At 41.4% G+C, this 23,114-nt stretch overlaps 1 protein-coding gene across 1 annotated transcript; it reads left to right on the forward strand.

The window, feature by feature from the left end:
• Positions 1-7,377: 7,377 nt before the first annotated feature.
• On the forward strand, positions 7,378-9,443 carry LOC311602380 (spindlin-2C). The gene is made up of 2 exons (XM_084790339.1): positions 7,378-7,731; positions 8,383-9,443. The coding sequence occupies exon 2, from the start codon at positions 8,385-8,387 to the stop codon at positions 9,162-9,164; it is 780 nt and encodes a 259-aa protein (XP_084646465.1). The 5' UTR covers positions 7,378-7,731; positions 8,383-8,384; the 3' UTR covers positions 9,165-9,443.
• Positions 9,444-23,114: the final 13,671 nt, after the last annotated feature.

Consider the following 23,114-nt stretch of genomic DNA (forward strand, 5'->3'; position numbering starts at 1 on the left):
AAGCAATATAAAATATCTAGGAATTACTCTAACCAAGCAAGTGAAGGACTTGTTGGAAAAAAACTTTAGATCTCTGAAGAAGGAGATTGAAGAGGACATCAGAAGATGGAAGGATCTTCCTTGTTCATGGATCAGGAGAATTAACATAGAAAAAAATGTCCATCTTACCAAAAGTAATTCACAGATTCAATGCAATTTCTATCAAAATACCTACAAATTATGTTGAAGACATTGAAAGATCAATTCTCGATTTCATATGGAATAACAAAAAACCCAGAATAGCTAAATCAATCTTGTACAATAAAAGATCCTCAGGAGGAATCTCCATTCTTGATCTCATTATAAAGCAATAGCAATCAAAACAGCATGGTACTGGTACAGCAATAGGCTGGTTAATCAAAATGAATCCACACACATATAGTCACTTGGTTTTTGCCAAAGAAGCCAAATCTATTCAATGAAAAAAGGATAGCATCTTTAACAAATGGTGCTGGTCTAACTGGATGTCTACATGTAGAAAAATGCAATTAGACCCATCTTTGTCACCATGCACCAAACTCAAGTCCAAGTAGATTAAAGACCTCAACATAAAACCAGAGACACTAAATCGGTTAGAAGAAAAAGTGGGGAAGAGCCTGGAACATATTGGCACAGGAGATAACTTCCTGAAAAGAATTACAACAACCCAGGCCTTAAGGTCAACAATTAATAAATGGGACCTCTTGAGGCTGAGAAGCTTCTGTAAGGCAGGAGACACTGTCAACAGAACAAAGTGACAGCCTACAGATTGGGAAAAGATCTTCACTAACCCTACATCTGACAAAAGTCTAATATCCAAAATATATAAAGAACTCAAGAAATTAAACACCACAAAACAAAATAACCAAATTGATAAATGGGGCTCAGAACTAAACAGAATTCTCAACAGAGGAATATCGAATGGCTGAGAAACACTAAAGTCAATGTCTTTAGTCATCAGAGAAATGTAAATCAAAACTACTCTGAGATTCCATCTTACAACCATCAGAATGGCTAAGATCAAAAATTCAAGTGACACCACATGATGGCGAGGTTGTGGAGAAAGAGGAACATTCCTTCATTGCTGGTGGGAATGCAAACTTGTACAACCACTCTGGAAATCTATCTGGTGCTATCTCAGAAAACTGGGGATAGGGCTTCCACAAGACCCAGCTATTCCACTCCTTGGAATATACCCAGAAGATGCTCCAGCACACAACAAGGACATATGCTCAACCATGTTCATAGTAGCCTTACTCACAATAGGCAGAACCTGGAAACAGCCTAAGTATCCCTCAGTCGAAGAATGGATAAAGAAACTGTGGTATATTTATGCTATGGAATACTACTCAGGTATAAAAAACAAGGAATTCCCGAAATTTGTGGACAAATGAACTGAACTAGAAATGATCATACTGGGTGAGTTAACCTAGAAGCAGAAAGAGTCAAATGGTATATACTCACTTATATCTGCACACTAGCCCAAGGGGCACGTCCCATGAATGTCTTCACTTATCATGAAAGTGGGATAGAGGGGAGAACATCTTATTGGGACTCTACATGAGAGAAGTATGGAAAAATGGGAAATAGATGAATCCAGAGGGTCCTAGAAACCTATAAGAACATCGTGATGGGTGGATTGGGGCCCAGAGGGGTCTGCTCAAACTATTGCACTAACTAAGGACAATACAATAGTAAACATCGAACCCTACTTTGATCTTCCCAATGGATAGGACGTTCTCCACAGTTATGTAGAGAGTGGGGACTGACTTTGACATGAGCTCTAGTGCTCCATATTTGACCACCTCCCCTTGGTGGGGAGGCCTGATGGCACTCAAAGAAAGAATAAGCAGGATACCAAGATGAGACTTGATATCCTATGACCATATAGTGGGGGAGGAGGGCTCCCTTGGTCATAGACCTAGGGGAGGGGAATAGGGTGAAAGTGGGAGGGAGGGAGGAATGGGAGGATACAAGTGATGGGATGGCAATTGAGATGTAATCTGAATAAATTAATAAAATTTTTAAAAAGATGGGGTCCACATGAAATGTATAAAATAAAAGAAAATATTTCATGTGCCTTTGACCTGTGTTTCTCTTTCGTTTTGTATTCCTATTATTCTTAGATTGTTCTTTCATAGTATTCTGGATTTTCTGGATGTTTTGTGTCAGTGGGTTTTTAGATTTAACATTTTCTTTGACCAAGAAATCCATTTCTTGTACTGTGTCTTCAATTCCTGAGATTCTCTCTTCCATTTCTTGTATTCTGTTGGTGAAACCTTGCTCTTGTGGCTCCCATTCAAGTTCTTAATTTTTCATTTCCAGATTTCCCTCAGTTTGAGTTTTCTTTATTGAGTCTATTTCCACTTTTAGGCCTTGAATGGCGCACTTGCCTTACTTTCTTTAAGGGCTTTATTCATTTCTTCTTTAAAGACTTCTATTTATACATACAGGATATTTTCATGTTTTTTCTTGTGTTTCAGCCATTTTGGAACACTCAGGTCCTGCTGTGCTAGGGTTGCTGGTCTCTACTGCAGACACACTCCTGGTTGTTGTTGACTGTGGTTTTATGCTGGTGTGTATGCATCTGGGATTTGGAAGAGTTTAATTTCTAGGTACTGATGTCTGCTATTGTCTTTGTTAGTGGGGGGTTTGTTTCTTGGTTTCTGTTTACTCTCTGGTCCTTAGGAGGGTGTGGTGGCTGTGTGATACCTGTAGGAAAATCTGGTGTCCTGATAGGTATGGGCACTGACTTTTCCATGTAAAACGTGTTTCTGGGTATTGGGACCTGACACTTATGAATAGGCATGGGTGGAGCAGTGGAGGAGCTTCACACAAGGGAAGAAAACAGGGTACTCCACCAGGACCTATTTAGTCTCCTGGGAATGGGGTCAGAGAGCAAAGAGAGTTCACAGCAGGAGGTCTTTCTAGATTTAGGGATAAGACGAGGGGGATTGTACTTGGAAAAAGGGAGGGAGGGGTGAAGATCTGCAGTAAAGGTCTGAAGCCTAATTTCTTCCCTGGTAGGAGTGGCCTGTGGATTCCTAGGGAGGACCTGCTGAAGTTGAGGGCTGGGACATAACAAATGGCATGGAGAAGGAAGTTTAGAGGGGAAGATTTGTGGGATCCACAGGAGAAAGAGGATGGGGACAAGGCTGCAGCAGATGTTGTGTTGCAGATTTTGGGAGGAAAGTGGGGGATTTGGATTTCAAGGAGAGGAGGGCTAGGTGACCATCTGCAGTTAGCCTACCTACATATTAAGCCTCCTGCAGAAAACCTAAGTAGGCCAGGCAAAAGGCCACAGAATCTAGACTTAATACAAAGAAAAAAAAAGGAAGGAAGGAAGGAAGGAAGGAAGGAAGGAAAAGATGTATTGAGAAGACAGTATAAAAAGAGCTGCTAACATCATCTTTCACTTGATCCAAGCAGTATAGAGAGAATGTCTCCTGTTTTGGGGTCAGAGATGGATTCAAGTTCAGGCCTTTCACTTAAAACTCAGTACTAGGCTCCTACTTGACGCCTCTTGGTATTGGGAAGAACCTCACAACCTATAACCTTAGTTCACAACGCACAACTTACCTCCTGCTGACTTGGGATTTTTACCTTGAGCTTTGATTACATTTATGTACTGAAAAGAGGGAGCAAATCACCAGCAAACACATACCAAACTAAAATTAAGGTATATAGTCATGCTGAAATAGAAGAATCAGGACTGGACATATAGTTCAGTGACATAGAACTTGTCTACCACGTGTAAATGCCAGTTTTGATAGCCAGCAGAACACTACACACACACACACACACACACACACACACACACACACACACACTGGAATTAATAATATCAATGGGAAAAAACTCTAGAATTACTGGAAAATAGGCATAAAACTAAATTATAAAAATTGGATTAAATAACTAGTTCTTCAATACCCAGCTATCATAACACACTGAACATCATTTAAGAGCTAGTAGACACATTTCTTTTGTTCTGCTTTTTATTTTTCTGAAGATTTCTATTCTTTTAACATCAAAATATACATAGCTTATAATAATTTAATGAGTTGACGTTTTTTCTTTCTTGCTGTTACATAAGATAAATTCAAATTTAATAGTATGCTACAGTCAATCACATGCATTATATATGTCTACCAGTATATAAGTAAAAAGAGCTAGATAGAAAACTCAAAATAAGTATGCCAATTTTGGGTGTTAACAATTGTAATTAACAATGCTTGTATCTTGTGGTAATGGTAAAGAAATTCAGTTTATAATGGAGGTCAACATTTGTTATGTGATTTAAAATAGGATTTTAGGTAGATCAACATATGAAAGCTGCCAAGTTTAGGGATAATGATATGAAAATATATAAGTGAATGAAAAGAAACAATGCAAAAATATGAAACTATCACATATAGTTGGAACATTTATATCCAAAGAAAATGGGGGAATAAGTTCAAACCCATTAACACACAGAAAGTGGAAATTAATTAATGAAACAGGAACTTAGAGGCTGTTTTGATAAAAAGGCGTTGACTTCACACTTGAGCTCACACAGTATCTAGAAGCTCCATAAAAACTGGCATCCATGAATACAGTCTATGTCTTACCCCTTACTTTGGATGAAGGCACAGAAATCAGTCTCGTGTCCTTAACATTTCCTCTTCTGTCACCCTGGACTCCGGGGCAGGAGTAGGGGGCATAGAAACCCCCAAAACTCACAAAATGGGAGTCCTCTCAGGCAAGTGAGAATAATTATCCATGACTCAGAGGCCTGCATCCTCCCTGAAGCAGAAAGAATGGTCATGAAGGAACCAGACTGATCTCAAATATTGACAAGATTTCTTAAGAGTAACTTGTAGAACTAGAAGTGAGACAATGATCAACCAGACCACACTTTGACCAGGACTGCAAAATTACACGCACCTCTTGTCCTCTGCTGAATTCTTCTATTGAAGGTCAAATGGACTTGGAGTCACTGGACTGTATTTTCTGCTCTTCCCTGATGTGGCTATACTGAATAAACCTCTCTCTCTCTCTCTCTCTCTCTCTCTCTCTCTCTCTCTCTCTCTCTCTCTCTGTGTGTGTGTGTGTGTGTGTGTGTGTGTGTTTTCACTCAACTTGTTTCTTTAATTGGTATGTTGGGGACCGGTAGCCAAATCTAGCCTATTGGGATTGCCAGTACTGAGGTTTTTACTCTGACAGTTGTGATTACCTAACTACCATTTGATTCTCTCCACTTTGGTCCACGCTAAAACTGTGAAAACTGTCAAAGGTTAGGATGTGGGGAACAGGATAGACATTTAATAACTGAATGTCTAACATGGTATGGTTAATTTTTTGCAGCAACTTGGGGACATTTCTCTTGAGTGAGTTTTGAAAAGCTGAAGTGTGTATAGTTCGTTCTTCCAGGATTTACTGAACAAAAACACAGATAAAGGCAGACAAATATATTAGTTATAGGATGGTGGGAGGGTTAGAATGAAATATGGAGTCAGCTAAATGCTGGCACCTTTGAGATGTTTGAATGTGTTGTTTCACAGCTCAGAAAACAAAAACACAATAAAAAACATCAGATATATGTGCTGTGCAATAGACTTTGAATAAACATTGTGAAAGGTAAACATTTTAAACAAAGTATTGGATATAAAAAGCAGGCTTCAAAAGATAAGTGTGATATAAAACTTGCATTTATAATTTAAGAAATTGGCTGGGTATAGTGGTGCGTGCCTTTAATCCCAGCACTCCAGAGGAAGAGGCTGGTCTACAGAGTGAGTTCCAGGACAGCAGGGCTGTGTAGAGAGACTATCTCTAAAACTAAACTAAACTAAGTTAAGCTGAGCTAAGCTAAGCTAAACTAAATTAAACTAAGCTCAGGTAAACTAAACTAAAATGTAAGAATCTTGTGATTCTCCTTTATGTTTGCTTGCAGTATGATTACTGATAAATAAAATAATTTCTTTAATAGTCATTAGGTAGATTTATGTAGTAAGAGAAAACTATGCTAGCTAGATAATAGTAAGTAGTGTGAGTTTTTAAAAAACTGTAGAGGTCATATTCTTTTAAAATATGTATGTATGTATGTATGTATGTGTGTGTGTAGGTATATATGTATTTACTTTGTAGGGACACATGTGTAGAGGTCAGAGGACAGTTCCAGGGAATCAGTTCTCTCCTTTTACCATCATCTTGGTCTCTAGAATCCAACTCAGCTTGCCAGGCTTGGCAGCAAGGGCCTTTACTTGCTGAGCTGGCACCCAAGCCCTATAGTCTTATCAATTGGGAAATGTGTACATGGGTCAAAAAACCCAAGAACTATCTCTGGGAAATCTGAGGTTTAGGTTCCTGAAGGGAAGTATTAATTTTTTCATACAGTGTGAAGAACTTTACTTCATGGACTATGATTGAAAGTTTTTGCCATAAAACATAATAGTCACATGTTAATATACATATAATGCTTTTTAGGGGTGTGTGTGTGTGTGTGTGTGTGTGTGTGTGTGTGTGTGTGTGTGTGTGTGTGTGTATCCTAAGAATCTTTGTCTACAAAACTCTTAGCATTAGCGGGGCACAAGAGTACAAGATTTGTGCTAGAGTATAAAAAAAACACACCTTATTGCTGATATTTGTTTCTAGTTTTAAGAGATCAAATAGAAATGAATGTTAATTTTGAACTCCGGGTATTTGCTACTTCTCACATTGCAATATATGCTTTGTTATTCATAAATATCTAAAAATTGTTTTACAGATAATTTTTAACGACCATGTTTGCATAAATAATGCAGGCTCTTTTATGAGCATAGAAAAAAAAAGAAAGGGAAATCAGGGGAGTATTTTGTGATGAAGCAAAGGGAACGGGAAGGAGGTGAAGCTGGCTTAAAGTACCTTTGAGAATTTTACACATTGTGCATAAAATTCTGCAGCTGGGAGGTTAATATCCTCAAGAAGATGAGCAATCAACAGAACTTACTTATAAATCGGGTCGAAACAGAAGATAGAAGTGAGCATCAGGCCTTTTTTCTCAGCCTAGCTCCGCTAGCCTTAAACCAGCGGAAAGGCAGTTTTTGCATAAAGAACTCCATGAGGATATGGGGTAAAGGAAAAGCGAATTCCTGAAGGATGGAAAGCAGATGCGGTTGGGGGCTTTAAAGTGTAGAGTTGCAGGTGGGGGTGGGGAACCTGAGCTGAAGGAGGGAATCCTTAGGAGCGGTAGGAGAGGTGAAGGGGACGTCCGCGGGAGGTGGGGGAGGGAGGGGGCGGAGATGCTGGCTCCTGATTTGGCAGAAGGGACGGGGACAAGAGCACATTCCCCAGCTTAGAACCGTGATGTGGGGTGGGAGAGGTGGTGGTTGTACGGTGTTTGGCAGGAAGGGGCGGCCTCTCGCGGGGCAGGAAGCTACGCTAGGAAAAGAGGGAGGAGACTGCAGTGGCAAGCAGCGACTGCTGGAAGCTCTTAAGTGGCCCAGGTACCGCTGCCTCTGACACTCGGGAATTGGCTAGAAAGCCCAGCGCAGGGACTTCCTGGATGCTCGCTTCTTCTGCCCTGCGGCTTTCCTAGAGATCTCTTGGCCTCGGCTCCTCCTGGCTTTGCTTTCACAAGCACTCATTTGGCTGCTTGCCTGCTGATCATCCTTCGCTCCGGGCTCGCAGCGGAGGCAACAATCTTCTGTCCGATTTGGGCACGTGAGTGCTGCAAACCCAGACGGCAACAGCGGGCAGGTGAGTGAGCACTGGACTGGGTGCTGGAAAATAGGAATGGGTTCCTGCTTGTCAGGAAAATTGGAGGGAGTGCTAAGATTTGAGCTGAGGGAAACTCGGAACCGAGATTTGGGGGGCGGGGCACGGAGCAAGAAACACGGGAATCGTATACAAAGGTATCCCGAAAGAGATAGATTCGTGGTGGGAGCTCAAAGGGAAATGGGAAGAAATATAAATAAGTGAGCACAGGCGGCAAAAGCATGGGTTTGGGCAGTACGAGCCGAGCGGGATGAAAAGCAGGGGGCAGTGGGTAAGAGACATGGGAACTGCATGGAGGGATATAGAGATATGATATTGGGGCTACAAATAGGGATTGTGGAGGTGGTGATGGGGGCAGCTAGGATGATAACGGAGCCAAGAAATATACAGAGAACCAGCCGCCTCTTGCTTGGCTTTCACCCGCCACAACTTCCACAGCCATCTCTTCTCTAACTCTGTTGTGTAACCAAACAAGCCTGGAAAGAGGGTAATGCAGGCAGGCATTCGAACATGTTTTGATATCGAATACTGCTGCTGGACACATGCATATTGTGCGCAGGGACTTCCCGATACACAGGAAAATAACCTTAACGTCGTATAGAATGTTTCTCCCTAGCTCCTCTCCTTTTACAGATATGAAGAACCCTCACAAAAAAGCAGCTGCCAGAGAGCAAATGAGAGACGATGCAAGCCACCACATTGGCTCTTCAACCATTAAGAAGAAAAAAGCTGCTCAGAAGAGGCAGAGGAGCAGACCTTCATCCCGGTCCCGAAGGAACATCGTGGGCTGCCGAATTTCTCATGGGTGGAAGGAAGGCGATGAGCCCATCACACAGTGGAAAGGAACTGTTCTGGATCAGGTTCCTATAAACCCCTCTCTTTATCTGGTGAAATATGATGGAATTGACTGTGTCTATGGACTGGAACTTCATAGAGATGAGAGGATTTTAAAGCTTAAAATCCTTCCTGATAAGGTGTCGTTTTCTCGAGTCAGCGATGTGCGCCTTGCTAATAACATAGTTGGCAAAGCAGTGGAACACATGTTTGAGGGTGAGCAAGGCTCTAAGGATGAATGGAGGGGGATGGTCCTGGCCCAAGCGCCTATCATGAACGCCTGGTTTTACATTACTTATGAGAAAGACCCGGTCCTGTACATGTATCAGCTTCTGGATGATTATAAAGACGGCGACCTCCGTATCATGCCAGAGTCCAGTGCATCTCCTCCAGCAGACAGGGAGCCAGAAGGAGTTGTAGATGGCCTGATAGGTAAACATGTGGAATATACCAAAGAAGATGGCTCCAAGAGGACAGGCAAGGTCATTCACCAAGTTAAAGCCAAACCCTCTGTGTACTTCATCAAGTTTGATGATGATTTTCATATCTATGTCTATGATTTAGTGAAAAAGAACTCGTAGGGTCAAATTTGCATAGTGTGGAGAGGCAAATGTGTACTTTGTAGATGTGCAAAAAAAAATGTAATTTTTCAGTGTATGAAAAGCGTGAGGGTTTCTGATAACTCAGAATCTTTGCCAGCATCACTATTGTTTTGTTCTGAAAAATATTCATCTGTGGACATGACTTGTTGTATGTAAAAAAACTTCTGTCTTGTGTAAGAGATGAGTATGTTTGGTGGATGGGAGATGAAGGAAAAGCTGTCAATGTAAGCAGTGAATAAAGAACCATTATTATTATAATCAGTCATCTAAATATTGAATGAGGATTATTGGGTATGGTGTGGGGGAGGGGGAGAGGTTGGGGGTGGGGCGGGTGTGTTGAGAGGAGGTGACTGCTTGGAAAAGTGAGGAAGAAGAAAGAGAGGTTCCCTGGGGGCAGTGTGGTGTTTGCAGGAGAAACATACAATTGAGAGGGAAGTGGAGGATATCAGAGGAAAGTAAAATAAATGGAGCCAGGAGAGAGAGGAGCACAACAAAGTTTAAAAGGGCTCCAGACTTAAGTTTAAGAATGACAGGAGCCGAGGCTAAATGACTCCTAAAGCCAGGAGGGAGATGGAGGATTTAGGGGAAAAATGAACAAAGGCCAGGAAGCAAGGTTGCCTGAAGGCCTGTTTCAAGAAAAGATTATCAGCAGGACCCAGGGGCATTGGGGAAGCCTTAGAGACACAATAACAGCGCTTCTGAGGTGCTGGCCTGCGGGCTGTCTCCTTGTCTTTCCAGAGCACACAGTACAATAAACCTAGGACCTCCATGTCAGGATTCATTTCCTATATTTTAGGTAAACCATACTTCTGAAAAAACGAGGCTCGCAGAATTTCAGAAGAGATGCTATCATGAGTTTAGAACGTATTTTATCTGAGGGCAAAATGAAATCCTGCCGAGCTGGAGTAACAGTCCTATCAGTGTTGATCCTTGTGCTTTAATATCCCTCACCACCCTCAGGAGAGGCATCTGATAATTGAGCCTCCAGTCTCTCCACAAGATGGAGAAAAACAGACTGCATTCTTCTGTCACAGCTGCCTGTAACCACAGGTGGCTTCACTTAGTGAGCCAGCAAAGAGAGGCCTGGTGCCCCTAGTAGCTCCTATTCTGGAGAAACCTCTCCCCTAAAGCCTCTGGTCCCTGACACCTCTTTTGGTACCTCATGGCCAAACTATGCCCCCTTAAACTCATGTTGAACAGTGATGGAAGTCCATGCAGCTGTTCGCTTGCAGATGATATGGATGCTGTGGGCAATAGGAGTGGGTACTGAAAGGCCATGTAACTAATTCCTTCAGCTGTATATTGCGGTGTGGATGGGTTGTAGCTGGTGAGCAGAAAAAACAGTGATTTCAGTAGAGTCCCTCAGAACTAGGGTGTCCAGAACACAGGTCTTGGTCCAGGTTCAGTCCCTCTTTACCCTTTCAAAATGTTTCCTCTGGTTTCTGAACCCCGACTCTTAACTAAACTTCTACCTCAAAGAAAGAATGTTGTCTATTCTGTTTATGCAGGAGATGCATACATAATAGAGTAAACAAGGTATCTTTGGAGACTGAAGAAACATTCTAGAAAACCCTGAGTCAAGACTGAATGCCTGACCAGTTACACAAGGCAAGTTCACCTCATCAGAGCAGAGTTCAGCTTTCTTCATATGTGACACAACTTTGTCTAGCTAATATCAGCAGATTGCCCAGGAGGCACTTTTAACTAGGTTCTGTGCTTTGTTTTGTCTTTGAGTTTTATTATTTCCTATTGAAAAGTAAGAGTTTTCATTTTTCTAAGAGTTTATACAATGTATATCCATTTCTGGGCTGCCCTGAAAACCAAATGAAACAAACACAGGATAGGAAGCACGTTCTAACAAAGACACAAGTAGCTGGTAGAGTGGGAGGAAGGCTTCAGCCCACTTAGGCTCTGAATGTTCCTGATGTCCACTCCTCCAGTTGTCCTTTTCACTTTGATAAAACACACATTTGTTCCCTGGAGATATCTGTATTTGTAAATTTGAGGCTAAACCCAGAGAAATCTGCTATCTCAGTCCATTTGTTTTATCTTCTTCCCACAAATATTTACTTTGGGTGGTCTCTGGCACTTGTCTAGACAGGCACTCATGCAGCAATGAATAAATGAAGTCAATAAAAAAAGAAAAAAGAAAAGGTTCCTAGCCTCTTGGGGCTTTCATTTTATTGTGGAAGTTAGGCAACAGCCAAGAAAAGTACATAGTAAAGTTTCATTGGCCTTGTGCTAAGGAGGAAAACAGTAAAGCGGGGCACGAGGCGGGGGCGGGGGGGGGGCGGGGGGGAGGCTGGCAGGCGCAGGGAAGTGAAATCGCACAGGTGGTAGCCAGGGAAGGCTACACCGAACACGTCACTTTTGAGTACAAGCCTGAAGGTAGTGTGAAAAGTGTCCTGGGGGCAGCAGGCAGGGGAGTTGTGCATTCCAGATAAACTGATAACCATTGCTCCAGAGCCAGAGAAGTCCTGGCGTGTTTGAGGAAAGCAGGCAGGATGGTCCTGTGGGTGGGGTTGAGGGAGCTGTAAGGGGTGAGTCCAAAGAAGTCACAGAGGCTGAGGAGTATGAAGATCTAGCGACCTGCAAGGTACAGTCTCTACAATAGAATTCTATTTTTACCTGAGTGAAAGGGGAAGGCATTCAGAGAGTCAAAGCAGTAGAATAGCGTGTTTTGTGTTCCATTTTACCAAGATTAGTTTGGCAGTTTCAGAGAATTTTCTCTAAGCACTTGGGAATTAGAGCAGGGAAATAAAACATAACAATGGAATTTAGCAAGTGAACTAGGACCACATTTACACACAGGGAACCTCAGTCACAGACCTGGCATTTCAAGTGATAATAAACATTATTCTATTCAGTAAGTGGTACTAGATTAATTTTTTATCCATATGAAAAAATAAAATAGCTTTATACCTTTTAAAAATCAATTTCAAATGGGTCCTACTAATACCCAAATAAGAAAAGCAACACATAAAACATTTAGAAGGTATTAGAGAATGTTTAATTTTGAGCTTGGAAAGTAGCTAAATACTAAAAGCTCCAAAAGTACAAATTAAAAAGAAGGCATATGCCAGGTGTGGTGGTGCACACCTTGAATCTCAGCATTCAAGAGGCAGAGGCAGACATCCCTTTCTGAGTTCGAAGCTAGGTTGGCCTACCTAGCAAATTCCAGTTCAGCAAGAGCTACATAGTGAGGCCCTGTCTCAAAAACATTACCATGAGTATAATTAAAGTAAGATAGAGAACTTTCTAATTATAAAAGGTATCATGAAGTAGGGAAAAATAAGATTTGGGTGCAAACCAAATCTGTGTACACAGTTGAAGAAATAGGATAAATAAGCCGCAGAAAACTGGACAAAAGTTGTGAGTAGATAGTTCAGAAAATCAGTCAAGACGAATACATTCCCATAACGAATCACCTAATTAAAATGTACACTCGTCTTACTCCAACATAACGCCCTGGCCCTGAAAGTGCTTTTTTTCTTCACTTATGATTACTAATGCATTCCAAGTACTTAAAAAAGAGTACTTAGAATATACAACATAGTTAATAAATGTTTATTGATTATATGAACTTCACTAAGACTCAAGAAAATAGAAATTAGCATCACATAAAATCTGACACACAATTAAATCAGCAACATGATAGTTGCCAGTATGCTTTGACTCCTTATACAAATGATAACGATCTATACAGTACTGGTGGGAGTTTAAGTTGAGAGAAGTTTGGTGCCATAGTGTATTTAAAGATGATACACTGCTAGTGCCTTCATCCACATATCGGTAGGAGGCAATTCTGTGTCTGTCTCTTTCATCTGGTAAATAAGGTAGTGACTGTTCTCCTTTTTAGGCTATCTTTTGGAAATGTTTGAGTAGCAAACAGCTTTGAAGGCAGAGATAATGTCTGGGTGTGAAATAAGAATGAAGTTTATAGAGGATTTGGAAGATAAGGGTGTATTCCTCTGGAGCAAGGGGTAAGAATTCTTACCCCAATTTAAAAAAAAAAAGGTTTCTTTCAATAGTAAGTAAATAAAATAAAGCTTTATCCTTGTGTAAACATAGTCCACAATAAAACACAAAAAATAGATTGAAAGGAGGCAGCTTTATTGCTTATTTAAAGGATTGAATAAAACAAATTTAAATTTTTTAAGAAAAAAAAAAGCCTCATGCAAAAGTCTAAACTGATGCTGAAAATTCACAGTAGATCACTGTTTAAAAATTGTAAATGGTTCTCTTTTAGTACTATTATAGACATTATAACTGTGAGTGAAGCCGTTTCATAAGCCCATGGGATAATTTAGGATTTAGCACAAGTGCTTCTCTAATTTTCTAAACTTTTGCTGTAGAGCTGCTTCGAGATGTCCAAGAGGAACACTCAGATCATATGTGGTCTCTGACAAAGCAACAGATATGTTGCTGAGTTTTGTAGTAAGTAATCATGGGGCAACACTGGAAATCAGAAAGTTCAAAGTAGAATGAAGGATCGCAGATTCAGAAATGTGGAATAAGAGCACGCTTCACTCAGGTTGCATAGCCCATGAAGAAGGCTCTCCTTTCCGGGGTAAAAGATGAAAAAAAAAATCCAGTAAACTCTCAGCGTGGGTGCTGGCAATAACAACTATTGGAAAGTTTAGAAGGCATATAGCCTTGTGGTCTGCTTGGATAAGTAACCTCAAACTAGCACAGAAGCAAAGAGTATCACTCATCTTCCAGTGAACTTGCAGGGAACAATAGCGGGGAGCCATTTTCATAAGGGAGAACCCGCGTCTGTATTTGAATTGTTTTAGGGGTCAGAATTCCCTGCTTATCCCCATTCATGGAATACCACAGATCCTCCATTGTGTTCCCACTGGGTGGCTGCCCCACACATCAGATCTGGCTCAGTAGAGTCTCAAACTTGCTATACGCCCTGCACTGTATATTAAAACAGGAAAAAGCAAGTTGCATACCTTAAGAAGTAGAGAATGGGGAAGGAGCCTGCCTTCCTGGCCCAGTGTTTTAGCTATCTGTGTGAATTCCTACTGGCAACAGGACTTAAGGCAGTCATGCTTGTAATTCTAGTCATTTCTCCCCTAGTATAGTTCAGGACGCACAGAATGGGCAAAGAATTTCCTTCTAGTGGCTGCTCTGCCTACAGGAAATTTGCCGGAGTGGTCGTTATCAGTGCTACCCTTGAGCTGTAACCTTATCTCTGTAGAGTACAGCCTAGGGAGAGCTGGAAAGCAACTGCCTGGATCAAATTGCTTTCTGCTCTTGTTCACTCCCGGGAGCATTTCAGATGCAGGAGCTAAAGAAAATAGTCCTCACTGTCATCTCACCCCTGGGAGTGGATAGGCAAAATAAAAAAAAGTGGTCATAAGAGGTATTTTGCCTAATTTTAGCCATTACCCAAGGTTGTTTTCTCCCCCCCCCCTTTTTTTTGTTTTTTGAGACAGGGTTTCTCTGTGTAGCCTTGGCTGTCCTGGACTTGCTTTGTAGACCAGGCTGGTCTCGAACTCACAGCGATCCGCCTGCCTCTGCCTCTGCCTCTGCCTCTGCTGGGATTAAAGGCGTGCGCCACCACGCCCGGCTTGTTTTCTGCCTTGAAGGCACTTTGGCTGAAGCAGTCCCAGGCAGAATAGACCCAGCTATTTTCTAGGTGTACCAAGCTAGGGAGACTCAGTAGTACTAGGGAGATAACTCCCGGAAGAGCAGAGAGATAGCAGTTTCTGGTGCAATAACAGCTATACAGTCCCCACTGCTCACAGTTTCTGCAGCCTGATTGATCAAGTATTACTAATGAGTGTAATCAATACAGAGGGGGTGCCATGGCTCCTGTCACTGCCTCCGGCCATGAAGTGCTTCCTACTCAGCAAATAAGAACTTCCTACATGTCCCTCAACCGAAGAATGGATAAAGAAGCTGTGGTACATATACACAATGGAATACTATTCAGCTATTAAAAACAAGGACATCATGAAATTTGCAGGCAAATGGATGGAACTGGAAAGGATCATCCTGAGTGAGGTAACCCAGACACAGAAAGACATGCATGGTATGTACTCACTCATAAGCAGATATTAGCCACATAATACAGGATAACTACACTACAAAACAGAGAGACAGAAACATCAACCAAGGACCATGTATGATGTGGACCTAGACCCACTGCTCAGATGTAGTAGCATAGTCTCCTTGTGAGTCTGACGTGTGGAGAGCAGGGACTACTTTGGACATGCATTCTGGCCACCAAACCTAGATCACTTCCCCCTGGCAGGAAAGCAGGAAGATGTTATAGCTAGTACAGATGAGACTTGATAGGCTGAGGACAGATGTTAGGGAAGAGGGCTCCCTTTTCTGAGCATTATATTAAGGGAGGGAGGGAGAGGAGATGAAGGAGGGAGGGGGGGTTGGGAGGGAATGAGGGAGGGGGATACAATCATGATGTGAAGAATTTAAACTGCAGAACAAGCAGGTAATTTATATTGCTAATCCCACTATATAGGAAATAGCTCTGAGACTGGCTGAGACATGAATGTCTAGGCATAGACAATGCTTCCTGTTGGCAAAGTTATAATTTATAAAACAAAAACAAAAACAAAACTTTAGACCATTCACCACTACTGAGTGGTGTGATCAGCGCCAGAGACTCTTACAACTAAGAGAAGTCACATTAATGGTACTTGAGAGAGTCATATCAGCTCCGAAGTCAGCTCTTTTTGTCGGATAGTAGATACTCCACATACTGTACTGTCTATAACACAATTACCTCAAGGGCTGACATCTCAACTCTTGTGTCACCTGCAGAGATAGTGGGGCCTAGACTCTGATGTATTATGTCCAAATGCACTAATAACAGCCATAGAAGTAAAAGAGATAGTCGGTGCACCAATGAAAATAAAAACATTTTCAGTGAGAAGGCCACCCCATAAAAGTGTTAAAATACCCAATATACCAGATGTGTCTATCTCAATGTAAGGACAAAAGAAATAAGAAAAAAACAAACTGCTGCACCAATCAAGGACAATAGTTTAGTAAACATGGAACCCCTTCTCAGATCTAGCCAATGGACAAGACATTCTCCACAGTTGAGTGGAGAGCGGGGACTGACTCTGCCGTGAACTCTGGAGCCCCATTTTTGACCATCCCTTGTGGTGGGGAGGCCTGGTGGCACTCAAAGAAAGAATAAGCAGGCTATGAAGACAAGACTTGATATCCTATGACCATAAAGTGGGGGAGGAGGTCCCCCTTGGTCACAGACCTAGGGGAGGGGAATAGGGTGAAAGCGGGAGGGAGGGAGGAACGTGAGTATACAAGTGATGGGCTAACAATGGAGATGTAATCTGAATAAATTAATTAAATAAAAAACAAATTAAAAATACAGAAAAATGTAATTCTTAAAAAAAGGTTTCTAAAAACTGTGTGAATGAAAATTTCTGAAAAAAAAGTTTATGTTTGGCTGTAGAAAAAAAAACAATGGAAATGACTAACACTTTTGGAAGAAGCCTGTCTGCAGAGATTAATGGACCAATTGGAATTTCAGTACTGTGGAAAGGTTGGAAATTTGCAGGTCTTGAGTCTAATTACTTACTCTTGAGCTAGTTTTAACTTCTAGAACACCCATTCCTGTCCAACTCTGTATCTGATTGAACACATCATAATAAACAAAAACTTCTTAGCAGCTATTAACTTAGCAGAACACTAGCTTCCACCAATCCCAGAGCTGAGAATACTATGAAATAACATGTTTGCCCTATAACAAAATCTTCCCCCATCTTCCTGTACCTGCCTCTCTGGTGTACCCACCAAAGTATTTTAAACTTGTCTTAATTTATGACTTTTTTGTTCTGTAAAACTATAAACATTTTATGAAACTTCTCCCATGTTTGAACATGGAATTTGGAGTAACCTAAATTGGTGTTCCCAAACCATGGGTACTCAAAATGGCTCCAGAATCAATTCTTTTACTTCCTTTAAGATGAGAGCTCTGGTTTTTATGTCAACAATAGAAATGGGTGAAATGCATAGCAATCTGAAAGAGTTCACTGAATCTGAAGTGATGTTTTAAAGAGCTCAGTGAGATGGAAGAAAATGCATATAAACATTTAAATGAAATTAGGGAGATAACACAGAATACAAATGAGAAATTCAGGAAAGAGTTTAATAAATATGCAACAGAAATATTGGAAATGAAGAACCCAGTAAGTCAAGCAAAAACCACACTGTCAAGTCCAAAGACAAATTCCAAAAGACTGCAGAAGTGACAGTCTTAGTTCAACCCAAGCTGGTCTACACAAGGATTGCTAAGAACCTAGAGCCAGCATGTCTCAGGAACATGCAAAATGGGCTCGTATCTGTACAAGCTGACACTTCCCTTGGCAGATACTTGTGGTTATATGAAAACCCTCATGGGGGCCCAGGCTCCTTCAGTCTATATTGACAAGCACTTTTTATGTATTTTTAAAGTCCAAGTTAGTTTCCTGGCCCCTTTCACCTCCCTCCACTCCTCCTCCACTATGCTAGCTCTGAGGCTGCTGATGTTCACAGGCTTTCTTCTTACTAAATAAGGTTTTCCCCTACCCCCACTATTCTTAATTTCTTGAAGATAGCCCTGGTCATATCCAGTTTGTTTCTTTTCTTCCCTCTGCTCTAGACTCTTCCAGAAGCCTCTGGATGCTCTCTGTCTCTTACCTACAAGTAACCCCACCCCCTCTCTTTCACACACACACACACACACACACACACACACACACACACACACACACACACACACAAATGAGCTGGGGATGTAGCTAAGTCTTAGAGTGTTCAAGTTACATGCAAGAGGTTTGGGGCTCAATATCCATTACTACAAAAATTAACACAATAAGCCAGGTGTGATGGCGGCATGCCTTTAATCCCAGCCCTCAAGAGGCAGAGGCAGGCAGATTGTTGTGAGTTTGAGGCCAGCCTGTTCTACAAAGTTGAGTCCAGGACAGAGAAACCCTGTCTCGACAAACAAAAAACAAACAAACAAACCCCACCACCACCAACAAAACAAACAAATAAACACACACACTAAATGAATAAATAAATAAATAAACAAATATATATAGTAAAACCATAAAACATAGCAGATAGCCAAAACACAAAGATGAAGACAAAAGGAAAGGAACAAAGTATTATCATTACGAAATTACATGCTGTACAACAGGTGTGGTACGAGGAAATTTATTATTGTGAGAAGGGCAAGGAGAAAGGGAGAGAAGATATAGTCTGTGTGAGCCATGAGAGAGACAAACATACAAAGGCTATTTAGGACAGCATGGATAAGAAGAAAGGGCCTTTGAGCTTTGGTCAAGCAAGCTTTTAGTGTTTTGGCTTTTCTTCCTTGGCTTTCAGCTGAGCAAGTAAACTTTTGGATTTGGGCTTTTTGGTTTTTCCTTCAGCACATGAGATGAGTAGGAAGGTCAGCTGGGTGCGTTTTCCACCTCTGGCTCCTGAGTCTTTGTTAGTAACATTTACTCTCCTTAAAACAACAGACACCATTTACAAATCCAATTCAACATCACAGAAGAAAGATCCTATACGAGGACTACATTGGTTTCATCCCAGGGATGTAAACATATGAAATAAAATATGCCACACAAATAGAATGAGGGATGCATAACATGTTTTGAATAGGCACATAAAAGACCTTTGCTAAAATGTATTATGCCTTCTAATAAAAGCCCTGAACAAATAAGGCTGGGGAGAAGATAGATTTTGGTGGGAGAAAGAGGAAGATGAATGAAGGTGTGGAAATGACCAAAAAATCATCACACGCACAAAATTGTCAAAGAATAAAAATATTCCTCCTGTTACTAAAACTGGAAGAACAAGCCAAATCCAAAAATAGAAGATGAAAGAAAAAAAATACAGATAGAAATTAAATATAATAGCCAGGGGGCATAAAACAAAGAGACAACAGAAAAATTAGACAAATCAAAATTACAAGGTAGAAAGGAAGACAAAACTCAAACATGAAAATCTAACATGAAGTGGAGATATGCCTTGGGTATAGTTTATGCATTGGCAGTTTGGTCCTAAATGTGGTAGTGTTGAGATAGTGGACCTTTAAGAGTTGGGGCTTTAAGCCAGGCATGGTGGCACACACCTTTAATCGGGAGGCAGAGGCAAGAGGATTGCTGTGAGTTAGAGGTCAGCCTGGTCTACAAAGTGAGTCCAGGACAGCCAAGGCTACACAGAGAGACCCTGTCTCAAAAAAAAAGAGCTGTTGGTGTTCTGTTCAGGAAGTTGTGGCAATGAGTTCAAGACTCTTCCCCACTTTCTTTTCTAATATATTTAGTGTATCTGGTTTTATGCTGAAGTCTTTGATCCACATGGACTTGAGTTTTGGGCAGGGTGATAAATATGGATTTATTTGGATTCTTCAACATGCAGACATCCAGTTGGACCAGAACTATTTTTGAAGATGCTATCTTTTTTCCATTGTATGATTTTGGCTTCTTTTTAAAAAATTAACTCTCCATAGATGTGTAGGTCTATTTCTGGGTCTTCAATTCTATTCCATTGATCTACTTGTCTGTTTTTATGACAGTACCATGCAGTTTTTTTATTCCTATTACTCTGTAATATCACTTGAAATCAGGGATGGTGATACCTCCAGAAGTTCTTTTATTATACAGGAGTTCTTTTTAGATGTTCTGGGTTTTTTTTCCCATATGAAGTTGAGAATTGTTCTTTCAAGGTCTGTAAAGAATTGTGTTAAAGTTTCGATAGAGTAGCATTGAGTCCGTAGATTGCTTTTGGTAAGATGACCATTTTTACCATGTTAACTCTACAGATCCATGAGTATGGGAGATCTTTTTATTTTCTGATATCTTCTTTAATTTCTTTCTTTTGAGACTTGAAGTTCTTGTCATACAGGTCTTTCACTTGTTCTGTTAGAGTTACACCAACATATATATTATTTGTGGCTATTGTGGAGGGTGTTGTTTTCCTAATTTCTTTCTCAGTCTATCAATAGCACAAAATGGCAGCCTACAAGATGGGAAAATAGCTTCACAAACCCTAATCTGACAGAGGACCAATATCCAAAATATATAAAGAACTCAAGAAATTAAATACAAACAATCAAAATAGCCCAATTAAAAAAGAGGTACAGCCGGGCGTGGTGGTGCACGCCTTTAATCCCAGCACTCGGGAGGCAGATGCAGGCGGATTGCTGTGAGTTCGAGGCCAACCTGGTCTACAAAGTGAGTCCAGGACAGTCAAGGCTACACAGAGAAACCCTGTCTTGAAAAACCAAAAAAAAAAATAAAATAAAATAAAATAAAAATGAGGTACAGAGCTAAACAGTGAATTCTCAACACAGGAAACTCTAATGGGCAAGAAGCACTTTTAAAAAAATGCTCAGTATCCTTAATCATCAGGGAAATACAAATCAAAACAGTTCTCAGATTCCATCTTATACCCATCAGAATAGCTAAGATCAAAAACTCATGTGACAGCACATGCTGGGGAGGATGTGGAGAAAGGAGAAGATTCCTCCATTGCTGGTGGGAGTGCAAACTTGTACAACCATTTTGGGAATCAATCTGGTGCTTTCTCAGAAAATTGGAAATAGTTTTATCTCAAGACCCAGCTATATCACTCCTGGGCATATACCTGAAAGATGTTTCACCATACCATAAGGATATTTGCTCAACTATGTTTGTAGCAGCTTCATAATAGCCATAAACTGGAAACAACCTAAATATCCCTCAACCAAAGATTAGAAAAAGAAAACTGAGGTACATTTATACAACGGAACAGTAGTCAGCTATCAAAACCAATTACATCATGAAAATTTCAGGCAAATGGATGAAACTAGAAAATATCATCTTTAGTGAGGTAACCCAGATCCAGAAAAATGTTCATGGTATGTACCCACTTCTAAGTGGATATTAGCCATAAAGTACAGGATAACCATGGTACAATCCACAGACCCAAAGAAGCTAAGTAGCAAGGAGGGCCCAAGGAAAGATGCTTGTATTTCACTCAGAGTGGGAAGTAAAATAGACAACTGAAGTAGATAGAAGAAGGGAACTGGGTGGGAGAGAGGGTAGGGAGTGGAACGAGGGTGGAATCAAGTATGGGGAGAGCAGGTTCGGGGGGACTGGGAGAGAGAATGGAAATTGGTGGTGAGGTACCTCTGAGACAGGGGAAGTTCCCGCAGTCTATGGAGGTGACCCTAGCTTAGACTCCTAGCAGCGGGAGATATGGAGCCTGAAGCAGCCACCTCCTGTAGTCAAGTGGGACTTCCAGTGGAGGGAAGGGAGCACCAAACCACCTGTAAAATCTTTGACCCAAAATTTGTCCTTCCTACAAGAAATATAGGGATAAAGATGGAACAGAAATTGAGGGAATGGCCAATCAAAGATGGGCCCAACTTCAGACACATGCCATGGGAGAGAGCCAACCATTGTCACTATTAATGATACTCTGGCTATGCTTGCAGACGGGAGCCTAGCATAACTGTCTTCTGAGAGGCTCCATCCAGCAGTGGATTGAAACAGATACTGAGACTCACAGCCAAACATTAAGTGGAACTAGGGCAGTCTTGTGGAACAGTGGCAGGAAGGAGTAAGGGAGTTGGAGCACTTGAGGACTCCACAAGAAGACCTACAGCATAAACTATCTTGGGCCCATGAGGGCTTACAGAGACTGAACCGCTAACCAAAGAGCATGCATGGGCTGGACCTAGATACCCTTATACACATGTAGCAGAATTGTAGCATGGTCATCATGTGGGTCCCTTAACAATTAAAGCAGGGGCTATCTCTGACTCTGTTGCCTGCCTTTGGATCCCTTTCCATTAGCTGCGCTGCCTTGTCTGGCCTCAGTGGGAGAGGATGGGCTTAGTCTTGCTGTGACTTGATGTGCCAGGGTGGGTTGGTGCCCATGGGAGGGCCTCCTCTTCTCTGAGAGGAGGAGAGGGTGAGTTGCGGGGGGTGGGGGGTGGGAGGAAGATGTGTGAGGGTGAGACTGGGAGGATAGGAGGGAGTGCCTGTAATTAAACTGTTAGTTGATTAACTAAATAAATTAATGGAAAAAAAGGATTTGGGGCTTATGTTGATATCTGTAGTCCCAGACATCACCAGGGGTAGGGCATATTGATGTGAGTTGCTGGCACTGCTATCTGAGGCCATGTTGATATCTGTGGTCTGGGGTGTTCCTGAGAGCCTTGGCTGTGTCCATGGTCCTACTGCAGTGGAGGCCACATTCATGGTCTGTTCTGCTGATGGAAAGCATATGGAAGCCCATGATCCAAGCTCCAGCTGATTGTAAAGAGCAAGGAAACTACTTTTGCAGTGATACTGATGACTGCAGATGCATAGCTGAGAAAGAGGATCATGGAAGGCTTTGTGACAACCCCTACCCCTGCCTCACACCCCCAAAAGTAGCAGCCTAAACAGAATATCATCAAAGCGAGCTCTTAAATTTTTTGATTAAAAAAAGATGGTTAGCTCTTCACCGTCATTGGCTTCTGGGGTGGGGAATGCAGGAGGGGAAAGATTCAGGTCTATTTAAGGGGCAGACCACTGAGAGTTATATAGATAACACAATTGGACCTGTTTTAAGTTTTCTTTTTTTAATTTAAAATTTAAATTTAGGGGGGATCAGAAGTCACAAGGGTGGGGCAGTGGACATGGAAGGACTGGGAAATCATCGTGATGGGGTGCATGATTTGTAATTCCCAAAGAATCAATAAAAGTATTATGTTGAAACCATAAGAGATGGGGTTTATGGAGAACTCATTTCCAGCCACTTTGACTCTGCCTTTTGTTTGGTAATATGATCTCTACCTCTCACATGTTTCTCTCATATATCTCCACCAAAGGCAATGTGATGCACATACCATTCCTTTAAACATCTAGAACTGTGAGCTAAATGAACCGCTGCTCTATAAAGTTGGCA

Source organism: Acomys minous, assembly GCF_964271855.1.
Source record: "Acomys minous genome assembly, chromosome: 7".
Classification (NCBI taxonomy): Eukaryota; Metazoa; Chordata; class Mammalia; order Rodentia; family Muridae; genus Acomys; species Acomys minous.

Coding starts and splice junctions, on each gene's coding strand:
- LOC311602380 (XM_084790339.1), top strand. CDS start 8,385: ATGAAGAACCCTCACAAAAAAGCAGCTGCCAGAGAGCAAATGAGAGAC.